The 16,050-nt window shown below is 37.2% G+C and overlaps 1 protein-coding gene across 2 annotated transcripts in view; it reads right to left on the bottom strand.

The window, feature by feature from the left end:
- The window catches only part of LOC126271981 (E3 ubiquitin-protein ligase TRIM37-like), a 265,524-nt gene that overhangs the window by 194,568 nt on the left and 54,906 nt on the right, over window positions 1-16,050 (bottom strand). For both annotated transcript variants that reach the window (XM_049974450.1, XM_049974459.1), the window contains exons 4-5: window positions 15,437-15,753; window positions 153-362 (exon numbers count right to left, since the gene is read on the bottom strand). In XM_049974450.1, coding sequence (XP_049830407.1) covers window positions 153-362; window positions 15,437-15,753 — 527 coding nt within the window. The remainder of the gene's footprint in view (window positions 1-152; window positions 363-15,436; window positions 15,754-16,050) is intronic.

Genomic DNA, 16,050 nt, shown 5'->3' with positions numbered 1-16,050 from the left:
GTCTCAATTAGATTTTTTCTTAAGACAACATTGATATTTACGTGTTCCTTCAAACAGTTTTACTGTTCATGCAAATAACTAACTTGAAAATTACAAATTAATAAGTACTTTGAAGAATTATTACAATAACAATGAAATCACAGATCACTCACTTTGATGTTTCGGGCAGCCCAGCACTCAGTTCAAGAAAAACTGACAGGTAATTCCCACGAACCACACCGTTTCCATCTGGATACACTTTTAATCTCCAACACAATCCATTGACATGGAGAGGGGATGAATACACAGGATCTGCCTTGTGTTGCAGTTGGGTGAATTGTCGCATGACAAAGGTGCTGCTATCATACCCCGGAACAATTTCACTGCAATTTCAAACAACTATATTAGAGAAATAAAAGATTACTGAAGAGTACTCACCACAAAGAAGCTTACTATTTCTCACTTTATCTTTAGAACTAAGCTCCCCAGGACAGAATCCTGAAGTTTTTTAAGTAAATAGCCTTTGTACACTTTGCTGTAAACAAAGAATGCAGTAATACAAAAGCAAAATTAGCTTTAGTTATATCACTTTCATAATCCCATAGCATTATGATTACGTATTCTGCAGGAAAGTCAATATATACTGCACGAGATAACTGTGTATTAATTACCTCTAAAGGAAAACTTGTTTGATAATGCATGAAACAATTAATTCTGCAGGATTGTTTTAAGTGGACAATTTCCCTAAACAAATAACGAACATAGTTGCCATTTACCACCCTCCACTGCTCTCTGAATGGACTAAAATACTCTGAACACATAGCACTGCCCTCTAAGGAATTCCTTCAGCTCAAATCATCAACTGACATGACATTCGATCTAAACACACATGCTTGCCAATCTGTCTTTAATCTAGCTCATGTTCAACATGTCACACACTGACCCTTATGCTCCAATGTATAAATAAAAACTTTTCCCTAAGTACAAAAATGTAAAGACTTTGTATATAATGTAAAAGCTTCTGTAAACAAGAAAATCATAAATAGTACGTTATATTATGGAACAATAATGTGACAGGTTCGCAGGAGAGCTTCTGTGAAGTTTGGATGGTAGGTGACGAGGTACTAGCAGAAATGCAGCTGTGAGGATGGGGTCCGAGTCGTGCTTGGGTAGCTCAGATGGTTAGAGCACTTGCCCATGAAAGGCAAAGGTCCTGAGTTCAAGTATTGGTCCGACACACATTTTTAATCTGCCAGAAAGTTTAATAGTGTTACATTTATACGAGAAATCCTTTTTGCTGTCTGATGAAGGGCCCAGGCCCAAAACTTAGTGAAATAAATAAATCATTCAAAAAGCGGTACTGACTAAAGCTTTTCCCCTCAGTGACACATAAAAAAATAAAAACAACTGTGAAGTTCTAAAATCAAAATGTGTAAAATAATGAAACTGTTAACCCACCAGGTAAATAGAACTGTGCATAACATAAAAGTTCAAATTTCTATTGACAACAGCAATCCTAGTAACTGTATTTAACAACAAATGAATAGCAAAAAAAGTGATTGCATAATACATCAAAGCGAACATTAAGAACAACATTCCAGCCACACAACAAACGCAAAAAGCATGCTTACTGATTACCATGTGAAATAAGAGCTCAGTACAAGTGGAAAGAGATTCTCAGACAAATTTGCACGTTTCATTTGAAATTGTGTAAGTAATGTCCTAAGCTGTGTGCATTTCATGTGTATATTGGATGACATATTGCAAAGGCATAAACAAAAATTAACAACTCTAATTACAAGTGGGGAGAACAGATAATCCATCATCCATTAAGCAATGTTTCTCTGATACAATTATAAATTCCATAAACATTAATTCTAGTGATATTGAACTAAATTTGTTAAACAAGGGCCTAAAACATAACACAACCTAAAGCATGCAAATATAATATTAAAGTTGTAAATATTAGAACTGAAATTACATGTGATGTAGCTAAAGTAAATAATGGGGAATTATGCACTAAATAAAATAAATGAAAATCATTCAGAAACATGAAAACAGTGTTAAGGTAAAACTTCAGCCAAATCAAGCAATAACGATAAAAGGCAGTAAAGGAAGCTATGTAGTAATGAAGACACTAAATAAAAGACTAGTTCTTTATTTTCTTGCAAAATAACAATATCTCAGAAATTAATTCTTATTCAAAAATAACAGGAGAAACTTTAAAAAAGAGATTCCAGAATGTAACTTCCTTTTTTCTTCAAGTAAATACAAATAGATACATACATACATACATACATACATACATTAAACCTTGTTCTACAGATCATGAATACGATATTTCATAATGATGTGGAATGTGTCACTTTAACATAAGCTTACACAAATAATTTTTTTCCCCCCCAGTTACTATTTCATATCTAAAAATGCATCTATTGAGTAGAGGGAGTTGTCATTCAGAAATTCTTTTAATTTACTTTTAAATGTTGGTTGGCTATTTGTCACACTTTTAATACTATTTGGCAAATGACCAAAGATTTTTGTGGAAGCATAATTCATCTCTTTCTGAGCCGAAGTTAAATTTAATCCTGCATGTTGAAGAGCATTCTTTCTTCTAGTGTTGTAGCTAAGCACTTAACTCTTACTTTTGAGCCGGGATGGGTTATTAATGACAATTCCATATGTGATCTAACTAATTAATGGAAAATCTCATATAAAGATGTGAAACAATTACTAACAAAGAGATAGAGGGGCTGGCCAGTACTTACCTCAGCTCAGTACAGCCGATAGAAACACAAAAAACAACCGAAAATTTACTAACAAAGAGAGGGGCTGGCCAGCCCCTCTATCTCTTTGTTAGTAAGTACTGGCCAGCCCCTCTATCTCTTTGTTAGTAATAAATTCCATATGTGAATATATGTATTGCGAGGTACTGTGAGTATCCAGAATTCCTTAAATAAATGTCTGCAAGGTGATATAGGGTGGGCTCCAGCTATTATTCTATTACACATTTTTGTGCAATGAATACTTTCTCTCTTAATGACGAACTGTCCCAAAACGTGATGCCATATGAAAACAGTGAGTGACAACAGACATAGTAGGCTAATTTACTGATATGTTTATCACCAAAATTTGCAATAATCCTAATAGCATAAGTAGCTGAACCCTCTTCCAATTCAATTTCTCATCAATGCACACACCCAGAAATTTTGAGTATTCTGCCTTAGCAACATACTTTCATTCATAGTCTATATTTATCAATGGTGTTATGCCATTTATTGTACAGAATGGTATAAACTGCATTTTTCTCAAAATTAAGTGAGAGGCCACTTGCAGAGAACCACTTAATTCTCTGAAAGACATTATTTGCAATTTCCTCAGCTGATTCTTGTTTGTTAGGTGTGATTACTATAATTGTATCATCAGCAAAAAGAACTAGCTTTGCATCTTCATGAATATAGAGTGGCACGTCATTGATGTATATATTAAGAACAAGAAGGGTCCCAAGATTGAACCCTGTGGGAACCATTCTTGATACCTCCCCAGTTAGAGGACTCTGCTGATTTTAGCAGACCATCTGTACTGTTAATTTCAACCTTCAGCATTCTTCCAGTTGAATATGAATTAAACCATTTGTGCACTGTCCCGCTCATACCATAATACTTACGCTCATCTAGAAGAACTTCATGATTCACGCACAAACCTTTGAGAGATCACAAAATATACCAATGGATGATGTTCGGTTATTCAATGCATTTAATATTTGATCAGTGAAAGCCATATATAGCATTTTCTGTTGAAAAGGTTTTCTGAAAACCGAACTGACATTTTGTTAGTACTTCATTTTTCTATATACATGATGCTCCTCTTGAATACATTACTTTTTCAAGAATTTTGGATGAGGCTGTCAGAAGTGAGATTGGGCAACAGTTGTTAGCATCAGACCTATCCACTTTCTTATGCAATGGTTTAACAATAGCGTATTTCAGTCTATCTGAAAAAATGCCCCGTTTCAGTGAGCTACTACATATGTGGCTGCAAATCCTGCTTATTTGTTGGGAACAAGCTTTGAGTATTCTCTCGGAAATGCCATCAATTCCGTGTGAGCTTTTGCTTTTGAGTGAATTTATTATTTTCCTACTTCAGTAGGGGAGGTGGGTTGAACGTCAATTTTGTCAAACTGCCTGTTCCATATACTGCCTTGTGTTTTATAATAAGTAGCTCGATCCTATTTTATCTATAACACTTAAAAATTATTATTAAAAATGTTTCCAATTTCTGACTTCTTGTTAACAAACTTTTCACTGAATTTGGTGGAAATACAGCCTTCCTGTATTCTTTGTTGCCCCTTTTCCCCTTTAACAATATTCCAAATTGTTTTAATTTTATTATCAGATGTACTAATCTCATTACTCTTCCAAGCTACAAGAATACATTTCCCTTTTCTGTTTACAAGACATTTTTATCCCTTTAGTAAGCCATGGTTTTTTACATGGTTTCTTACAATTACATTTCACTGTTTTCTTAGGGAAACAGTTTTCAAATATACTCACAAAGGTACCATAAAACAGGATAAATTTTAAATTAGCATCAGTTTCCCTGTACACCTTGCCCCATTCTAACTGTTGCAAGCTTTCCCTAAAATTTTCAGTTGTTAAATTGTTAATTGAACGCACTAATTTGGAGGACAGTTTTGCATTACTGTATGAGCTATACCATATACTGTAACTAGCTGCGCATCATGATCAGACAGACCATTCTTAACAAGAACTGTTTTATTTGATTAAATTTATCTTGGTCTAGGAAAACATTACCTATCAGTGTGCTGCTTTCCTGTACCACCCGAGTAGGAAAATCAACAACTGACGTCAAATTGAAAGAACCAAGTACTACTTAAGGGTCAATCTTTTCAGAAAATCTACACTGAAATCCCCAAGAACAATAATTTGCTTTTCTCTGTCTAACAGGCAGCACAACAAAGAATCCAAGTTCTTCAAAAATAGTCAAAAATTTCACAATGGGTATCTGTACAGCTGCAATTATAAAAGTGCCATTACTTAGTTTAAGCTCACACACACATGCTTATACAGGATGGTCCATTGATCGTTGTTGTTGTTGTTGTTGTTGTGGCCTTCAGTCCTGAAACTGGTTTGATGCAGCTCTTCATGCTGCTCTATCCTGTGCAAGCTTCTTCATCTCCCAGTACCTACCGCAACCTACATCCATCTGAATCTGCTTGGTGTATTCATCTCTTGGTCTCCTTCTACGATTTTTTACCCTCCGCGCTGCCCTCCAATACTAAATTGGTGATCCTTTGATGCCTCAGAACATGTCCTACCAACCGATCCCTTCTTCTTATCAAGTTGTGCCACAAACTTCTCTTCTCCCCAATCCTATTCAATACTTCCTCATTAGTTATGTGATCTACCCATTTAATCTTCAGCATTCTTCTGTAGCAGCACATTTCGAAAGCTTCTATTATCTTCTTGTCCAAACTATTTATCGTCCATGTTTCACTTCCATGCAAATACTTTTAGAAAAGACTTCCTGACTCCTAAATCTATACTCGATGTTAACCAATTTCTCTTCTTCAGAAACGCTTTCCTTGCCGTTGCCAGTCTACATTTTATATCCTCTCTACTTTGACCAACATGAGTTATTTTGCTCCCCAAATAGCAAAACTCCTTTACTACTTTAAGTGTCTCATTTCCTAATCTAATTCCCTCAGCATCACCCGACTTAATTCAATTACATTCCATTATCCTCGTTTTGCTTTTGTTGATGTTCATCTTATATCCTCCTTTCAAGACACTGTCCATTCCATTCAACTGCTCTTCCAAGTCCCTTGCTGTCTCTGACAGAATGACAATGTCATCGGCAAACCTCAAAGTTTTTATTTCTTCTCCATGGATTTTAATACCTACTCCGATTTTTTTCTTTTGTTTCCTTCACTGCTCGCTCAGTATACAGATTGAATAACATCGGGGAGAGGTTACAACCCTGTCTCACTCCCTTCCCAACCACTGCCTCCCTTTCATGTCCCTCGACACTTATAACTGCCATCTGGTTTCTGTACAAATTGTAAATAGCCTTTCGCTCCCTGTATTTTACCCTGCCACCTTTAGAATTTGAAAGAGAGTATTCCAGTCAACATTGTCAAAAGCTTTCTCTAAGTCTACAAATGCTAGAAACGTAGGTTTGCCTTTTCTTAATCTTTCTTCTAAGATAAGACGTAAGGTCAGTATTGCCTCACATGTTCCAGTATTTCTACGGAATCCAAACTGATCTTCCCCGAGGTCGGCTTCTACTAGTTTTTCCATTCGTCTATAAAGAATTCGTGTTAGTATTTTGCAGCTATGGCTTATTAAACTGATTGTTCGGTGATTTTCACATCTGTCAACACCTGCTTTCTTTGGGATTGGAATTATTATATTCTTCTAGAAGTCTGAGGGTATTTCGCCTGTCTCATACATCTTGCTCACCAGATGGTAGAGTTTTGTGGGGACTGGCTCTCCCAAGGCTGTTAGTAGTTCCAATGGAATGTTGTCTACTCCGGTGGCCTTGTTTCGACTCAGGTCTTTCAGTGCTCTGTCCAACTCTTCACGCAGTGTCGTATCTCCCATGTCATCTTCATCTACATCCTCTTCCATTTCCATAATATTGCCCTCAAGTACATCGCCCTTGTATAGGCCCTCTATATACTCCTTCCTCCTTTCTGCTTTCCCTTCTTTGCTTAGAACTGGGTTTCCATCTGAGCTCTTGATGTTCATACAAGTGGCATTGATCGTGACCGGGCCAAATACCTCACGAAATAAGCGTCAAACGAAAAAACTACAAAGAACGAAACTCGTCTAGCTTGAAGGGGGAAACCAGATGGTTGGCCCACTATATGGCGATGCCATAGGTCAAACGGATATCAACTGTTATTTTTTTAAATAGTAACCCCCATTTTTTATTACATATTTGTGTAGTACATAAAGGAATATGAATGTTTTAGTTGGACCACTTTTTCGCTTTGCGATAGATGGCGCTGTAATAGTCACAAAAATATGGCTCACAATTTGAGATGAACAGTTGGTAACAGGTAGGTTTTTTAAATTAAAATACAGAACATACATACGTTTGAACATTTTATTTCGGTTGTTCCAATGTGATACATGTACCTTTGTGAACTTATCATTTCTGAATCGCATACTGTTACAGCGTGATTACCTGTAAATGCCGCATTAATGCAATAAATCTTAATAAATGGTCAAAATTATGTCTGTCAACCTCAATGCAATTGGCAATACGTGTAACGACATACCTCTCAACAGTGAGTAGTTTGACTTCTGTAATGTTCGCACATGCATTGACAATGCGCTGACACATGTTGTCAGGTGTTGTCGGTGGATCACGATAGCAAATATCCTTCAGCTTTCCCCACAGAAAAAAATCCGATGATGTCAGATCTGGTGAACATGCAGGGCATGGTATGGTGCCTCAACGCACAATCCACCTGTCATGAAATATGCTATCCAATACCGCTTAAACCGCACGCAAGCTATGTGCTGGACATCCATTATGTTGGAAGTACATTGCCATTCTGTCATGCAGTGAAACATCTTGTAGTAACATCGGTAGAACATTACGTAGGAAATCAGCATACATTGCACCATTTAGATTGCCATCGATAAAATGGGGGCCAATTATCCTTCCTCCCATAATGACGCACCATACATTAACCCGCCAAGGTCGCTGATGTTCCACTTGTCGCAGCCATCACGTGTTTTCCGTTGCCCAATAGTGCATATTATGCCAGTTTACGTTTCCGCTGTTGGTGATGATGCTTCGTCGTTAAATAGAATGCGTGCAAAGAATCTGTCATCGTCCCATAATTTCTCTCGTGCCCAGTGGCAGAACTGTACACGATGTTCAAAGTTGGCACCATGCAATTCCTGGTGCATAGAAATATGGTACAGGTGGAATCAATGTTGATGTAGCATTCTCTACACCGACATTTTTGAGATTCCCGATTCTCGCACAATTTGTCTGCTACTGATGTGCGGATTAGCGCGACAGCAAATAAACACCTAATCGGGCATCATCATTTGTTGCAGGTCGTAACTGATATTTCACATGTGGCTGAACACTTCCTGTTTCCTTAAATAACGTAACTATCCAGCGAACAGTCCCGATGCTTGGATGTTGTCGTCCAGGATACTGAGCAACATACATAGCACATGCCTGCTGGCCATTTTGATCGCAATAGCCATACATCTATCGCAAAGCAAAAAAAGTGGTCCAACTAAAACATTCATATTTCTTTACGTACTACACAAAATTGTAATAAAAAATGGGGGTTCCTATTTTTAAAAATGCAGTTGATATCCATTTGACCTATGGCAGCGGGCCAACCATAGCACCATCTGGTTTCCCCCTTCAAGCTAGAAAAGTTTCATTCTTTGTAGTTTTTTCATTTGGCGCTTATTTCATGAGATATTTGGCCCAGTCACGATCAATGGACCACCCTGTATATGTTGTTCTATGCAAAATGTTTTAGTTTCCGAATTTTTCACACTATGAAAGATTTTAACATATATGGCAACTCTTCATTTCTCCCTAGTTTCTCTACTTATATGTGCTGTAAGCTTATATCCACCTAGATTTACCATTTCCATACCTGTGACTATATGATGTCCAGACAGGCATAATACATCTATTCCACCCTCAGTTTGTAAATCTTCTAAACTTCTAAATCTTCTACACAAACATGAAGCTCATCTACGTTGTTTTTTAATCCCCTGCTATTCTGATGCAATATACTAACATTATGTTTCACTGTGCTTTTATGAGAGTCTTGGGACATATTAAACACTATTTTTCACTGTACTGTTACGAGAATCTTATGGTAATTTAACATCTCTAGTACCTGCCTGTCTGAACTTCTCATTAAGCTTAATTTCAATCAATGTTGGATGAGTGGACAGTGATCTTAGCCTAAAAAAGAAGTACTCCCACGAGTTTCAGTGCGCAACCCCCCCCCCCCCCCCCCCCCAAAGATTTTGCTATCATCCCAGGCAGTTTACCCTTCCCTTTCCTACTGAGAATCTAAATGCTCAAAAAATGTGATTACAACACAAAATGTATAAAGGCAAATTTTTTTATACACCCAATTGTCAACTCTAAGAGAGCTTTCTACAAAACCAATAAAAAGTTTCAAGAGATTATCAATAAGGCTTACACATTTAAAGATAATATTTGTGCAAACAACAGCTATGACCTGGCAAAAAGCTCTAATGACATTCCCATTCTGAACAGAACTGCATTCATATCTTTCAATACAGTGGACTTGTATACAGGTTTACTGATAAATAGAAGATCACATTAATTAAAAATAAGCTGCTTAAATATAAAAAGCTTAGTTTGGCAGAAATCTGTGAATCTGTAGAAATATTAACACTGGTATTACCACAAAACTATTTAATCTTTAGTAACAAATTTTGCATGCAAGAAGATGTGTGATAAATGGGCTGCCTAGCTAGCTTGCTGTCCAACATCTACATAAACCATTTACAAACATCTTTTTTCAAGGCTGAAGTACAATTGAGCAGAAAATGTTAAATGTTATAAATGATATGTTGAGAATAACTTATCTGAAGGAACAGAAGGGGAAACATACTGTTTTGCTAAAGAGCTTAACAAATTGCAACAAAATATAAAATTCACTGCAGATTAAAAATTGTCAAATACAATGGAAAACAAATTTCAAATGCACAAAAAAATCTGCAACTGATCTCACTATGAATAGCACTTCATGTCATCCACAGTAATAAAATACGGCATTTTCTAGGGCAATGCTCAATAATTGGACATAATTCAATTGGATGTGGAAGATAAACTACAAAAACTAAATTGCAACAATTCAACTGATGGCTCACAACAATGGTTATAGATATGACATCACCAGTAAGCTTCACAGCAAAACTAAAAACAAAATAACAAAAATAGCTCTATATTCACAAAACACAAGACTGATAAATACAGTACACTCCCTTTTAACAAAATCTCGTTTATCCAAAATCCACTTCATCCGAACAAATTTTCGCAATTTTCGCGGCACACACTGGAGCTGTTTAACGCATCATGCAGCTACACTTTTGGCTAGGTAGTCTGACACTTGACAAGTTTCAACTTGTCTGCATCTAGAGGCATTCATTCTTTGGTGTTTTTCAGCTGTGTACAGCTAATCAGAGCACTGGCATGCGTAAAAGCGTCCGAGTGTAGTCAGTTCGTGCATGTGTTAGTTGAAGTTTTAGTGTTTTTCTCATTTGTATTGCGTTGTTTCACGCCATTGCCATCTATTGGAACTTCTTGGAAGTACGGTACGTACAGTACTGCTCTATGCACCATGATGTAGCCCTGTCTACACAGACAACAAGAGTGTAGTGTCAAACACTTTCCGCCTGTTGTCAGTGCATCAGACGAAGCTGAGCATTTAACAATTTAACAGTGAACGTACAACACACTGTTGTGTTGCCGAATGGGCTTGGGTAGGGCGCAGGAGAGGGGATAGATGTATCAAATGTTTTTATTCGATGGCTGTCACATCCTGGTTTCAGAAGTCAAAAACTTGGCTTAGTGTGTCCCGAGTGTTGTCACATTATGCATCTGCGTGTTTTCAATTTAATGTTTTGTGCTCGTGCTACTTGCTTTAAAATTTGCAGAGATGAAAGTGGCCAAAAACCAAAAAGAATCAGTCAACTGTTGGTAAAAAAATGCTGAACGTGATTAAGGGTGCGAAATGAAAAGCAAATATGATCTCGCTGGAACGAAAGTTTCGCACTTTGTAGAGAATTGATGGTGGTGAGTAACCCGCAAAAGTTGCTGCAGATTTGAACATTGGTAGAAGTACAATTACTGATTGGAAGACAAATCGATCAGAAATTGAAAAATTTTGTTCTATCAAAGTGTCACGCAGTGCAGTAAAATCTCGAAAAACAATGAGAAAAGGTGCACGTCCTCAGAAGAGGCCGTATTTTTGTGGTACGAACATATAAGAGCCAAAGATGTGCCAGTTTCAGGTCCTCTACTTCATCAAAAAAACAATAACTTTCTATGATGTGATTGAAGGAAAGTAGCAAGAATTCCTTGGAAGTGTTGGCTGGCTGGATTGGTTCAAGAAGTGCCACGGCATTCGTGAAATTTCCATCAGCGGTGAATATTTATCCGGGGATGAAGCAGCTATTGTTGATTTTAAGAAGAAACTGCACACAGTTATCAACGAAGAAAGTTATAATGATGATCAAGTTAACAAGTGTGATGAAACCGGTTTGAATTACAAAATGTTGTCAACAAAAACCCTTGCCTCTAAACAGGAAAAAACGGCACTGGATATAAAAAAAGCACAGAAAGAGTTACTGTCCTCGCATGCAGAAATGCCACTGTCAATCATAAACTGTGCCTTAGTTTAAGTGGCAAATACAAAAAACCAGGACCATTTAGACTGCAACCAGCTGATAAACCTTTGCCATTGTGGTACACAAATCAGACTAAGGAATGGATGAATGGTGCCATCTTCAAAGAGTGGTTCCAGGCAGAGTTTGCTCCAGCTGCAGAAAAATCCATGAAGGAAAATGGACTTCCTCAAAAAGCGCTACTTCTTGTGGACAACACTCCTTCTCACCCAGATGATCTACAAGATGGGGATATCAAAGTTGTGTTCCTCCCTCAAACATTATGTCTCTATGTCAACTGATGGACCAAAGTGTTCTTGAGGCGATCAAAAAACATTACGGATGCAAGCTGCTGGAATACTTAATCGGTGCAATTGATGCTGAAGATGATTTTGTGCAAGCTCTTAAGAAAATCTATGTTTTAAGTGTCATTCATCGGATTGGTAAAGCTTGGAATCTAATTCCACAAATTTCTCTCATTAGGTCTTGGAGAAAACTCTTAGATCATAAAGCAACTCATCAGTGATGGGAAGAAGGAGACAACGCCAACAAAACGAAAATGACGTAATTTTGGTCAATTTATTGGAGATGCTACTGGGTTGTGAAGCCGCAAACTTCAAAGATGTTGAAGAGTCGATGGAAAACAACTTTTCTGATTTGACTGCAGAAGAAGTCGTCCAAATTGCAACCAATCAAAAAGCATCAGAAGAATGTGTGTCTGATGATGAAGCAGAGAAAAAGATTCCTCACACAGTCGGTTACAAAGCGATCCAAACTGCCCTGGAGTACATCATCCAACAGGAGGAGGCGACTTATCATGAAATCATTTGTTTCCAAGGTTGGAGATATAGTGCTGCAAACAAAAGTTTCTTAAGGCAAAAACCGAAAAACAATGACAGACTTTTTTACCAAAAAATAAATTCTAATGAAATATCCTAAAACTTCAATGTCCATAAGTTAAAAGTTTTCTGTTTTTATTACTTTGATGTTCTTCTAGACAAACTTTTCATTCCTTTGAGTAAACTATAGATTTGTTTCATAATTTTGTACAGTGGTTTATTTTTTTATTCAAAAGAGTAGGTAACAAAATTAGAACTCCTGTTATTTCCTCCTGCCAAATACAGCGGATTTTTTCTGTAAGAACGCAAAATAAATGAGCTTTGTTATTCAGCATTCATAAACTTTGAGTTTTCAATCATACTTTGGCATCTTTTTAACACAACAACAAATTTTATTGAGTCAAAAACATGCAGGCTTGTTCACAACCATATCAATAACATTCTACATACCCTACGCATGTTTTATGATCATATTTTGTGGTACTGATGCAATTCCGAGTGTTTCACTTGTGAAAACAGGACTTCAGTTCATCTGAAATTATCATTACCCGAACCAGCAACAGTCCTGATCATTTCGGATAAATCGGAGTTTACTTTATATCTGCATGCGACGCACTGGTAAGGTGGTGTATCAAACTACAATGCTGTTCCATGCTAAAATTGTCCAGATTAGTTTCTACACAAGTATTGCAATAAAAGATAACTGATTCATAACTTAATTTTAAAAAATGAAGCACAGGACAAATATGTTATTTACAGAATACACTGTCATGTGTGGTCCAAATTTTATATTTTCCTGGCCAAACTGGTAGGAGTTTTAACATGAGATACAGAGAACGTATGGATGCTCTCAGACTCCACAGCTTAAATAAATCAAATTTCACTTGTAACATAGACAATACGTGGACACACAGTAGCAATGAACAAATGAATTACTACATTTTGCTGAGAAAGAATTACAGATGTGTTGGAAGAAATATATAACTTAATTCACAAAAAACTTCAGAGTTAATAATCCAAATGTATCTACAAAGTTTCATCCAATTTTCATAATGTCCTACTGGTAGAGAAAGTACGAGTACTGATACAGTTAGCCTACTTAGTTAATCAAAGAGGATAAACCAAACATTATTTGGAAATTTCATTCAACATTGCCACCATTTTTTTTAAAGATAAATGTGTAGCTCCCTGCCACAATCTAGGCTAAGAACTAGAATCTCTGTAATAATGTATATCACAGGTGTAGAAGTATTCCTCTAATGTAATATCTTGTTCTCTGGTACATCCAATCAAATCACTATTATTTCAAATGTAATAATAAGTGGTGGTAAGTTCCTAAAGAACCAAACTGCTGAGGTCAGCAGTCCCTATGCTTGCACACTACTTAAACTTATGGTAAGGACCCCCCCCCCCTCACACACACACACACACACACACACACACACACACACACACACACACACAAGGGAGAACACGAACCTGCAAAGGGGGGATTTCAGATGTAAAAGTGTGTGATTCCCATTTTGTCTTTAATCAAACTCATATTCAGCATTTCACATATCAGTAATGATGCAGACACCTGTAATGTATAAATAAAATCTTTCCTGAAGTAAAATATAAAAACCTGTATACAAAGTAAAAACTTATGTACACTAGAAGATAATGAGGCCAGCACTAGTAACAGTGTAATAAGCCTTTCACTCAAAAAATGCACATTTAATGTTGCGTCATATGGTATGGAATCATTCTTACAAGACTAATGTGAGAAAAGTAATTACATATGTCCTGTCATCCTTTTGTATCCAGACTATGGACCAGCACTAGCTAAGTTAGAAGTGAATATTTCTACAGGTTGCTATGCTTTTTTTATCAGGAGGAAGAGGAGAAGGAGATGAACAGAGAAAGGGGCACAAGGAGATAGAATAATAGAAAACTAGAATAAAAAAATAACCAGGCAACAATGGGTGCTTAGCTAGCTAGAGAGAGAGAGAGAGCTACGCCTTCCGTCTGTCCTGGATGCATGGAGTGATTCTGTTGGGAAGGTTATCATGAAGTAGTTGTAGCCTCTTCTGAGGCAAGCTAGCCCAATTCTATTGTATACTGTTCTTGATATCTTGGAAATTGGCACCAAGACTGAGTTGATGTCAGAGCTGGTTGTACGTGTTCTATCGGGGACAGATCTGGAAATCTGGTTTGTCATGGGAACGCCTCAACACCATGCAGAAAGTTTATTGAGACATTTGCCATGTGTGAATAAGAATTGTCCTGTTAAAAAATTGCACCATAATATTGTCACGTGGGAGGTAACGCATGTGGATGAAGGATGTCAGTGACTAACTGTTTGTAGCATTAGAGTTCCCTCTAGCACTACCACTGTGACTTCAAATCATATCCAATGACTCATCACTATGATGCCGAGAGTAACACAACTGTGTCTCTCTCTCCATGTAGCCACCATACAATGGTCATCTGGGATAGTGCAGAACTGTAATTCATCATCATTGAACACAATTTTATGCCATTCACCAGCAGTCCATACTTCCTGGTCATGGCATCTGACCAATGGTGCAGGATGACACAGAATGTTGCAAGGAGTCCATTAACTGTTCTCAGATGGCAAGCAAAGGTGCAAAGGGTTTACATTGTGCTTGGTGCAAAATATGGAAATCCTACCTTGTGGTGGTCAAACCTTTACAGTGCATATGCCTGCCCTCACCTCCACAAACAATACATTATCAGGTCGCACACATCCTCCTCTAAATTCAGAGGAGAAAAGGATTTTATAGTACCAAATTCAGCAGTAGGAGTTAAGAAATTCTGATGGCACAGTCTTGAAAAGGCTGCATCAGGTATAACAAAATTTAAGTTGCAAGATAAGCTTTGTAAATTTTTACCTTTACATACACTTCTAGACAGGTGTTTTGAATTACCTGAGCTGCTGAATGCCAAAATTGTCCAATGCTTCTCATGAAGTAGTTACCACTCTACAGTTCATTTTCAATAACTGCTGTTCCCACTTCCTAAAGACAATATTTTAAAACTGCTTATCTCAACAACTTTACTACATAGATGGCTTCACCAACTTCTCATACGTATTATATGGGAAAACATGTATAAATTTCATTCATAAAGTAACTTGATAAAAGCTATTTATTTTAAGAATGACAATCCAAATATATTTACCTCTGAAAGTCTGCTGGCACTGGTGCTGTGACAAAACTCGCAACTGGTTTTTTTCGCACAGCATATAACATGAAAGAAAGATTGTGAGCACAGCTGATAAGCTCTGAACGGGAACAGGTATGAAGCTGATGTTCCACTTCTTGCAGCAATGATTCTAACTGTTCAGTTTCTTGTGTGAGCAGTGATTTCTGACCTACCAGAGTCAACAGCTTCGCTTTCAACTGTGCATCTAGTCGTGCTATCATTAGCTCCACTGCATTGCGAATCTCCCGCACCCGCTCATCCTTGGCAGCCCGTACTGCTTCAACATTCCGCTCCTGTATCATTATGTGCTAATCAGTTTATGTATATAATAAACATTGAAGCAGACTGCTGATCTACACTACAAATAATCAAGGCAAATCTTTTAAATTAAGAGCTTTCCACTTGCATCATGAAAGAGAAAAGATGTCAAGGGAAAGGATGGTGAGAGAGATGGGTAGAAAGGAAACAGATGATAATATGGCACCAGCAAGTTCACCCTAGTGCAGACTTGACAAGTTGGTTGTCACAGGATAGTTCATGCTCACCAGTTATTTAATAGCTTGGTGTCAGTACTGTAGACCCATTTTACA

Source organism: Schistocerca gregaria, chromosome 1 (genome assembly GCF_023897955.1).
Source record: "Schistocerca gregaria isolate iqSchGreg1 chromosome 1, iqSchGreg1.2, whole genome shotgun sequence".
In the NCBI taxonomy this organism is placed as follows: domain Eukaryota; kingdom Metazoa; phylum Arthropoda; class Insecta; order Orthoptera; family Acrididae; genus Schistocerca; species Schistocerca gregaria.
This window is presented reverse-complemented; position numbering and strand designations above follow the sequence as displayed.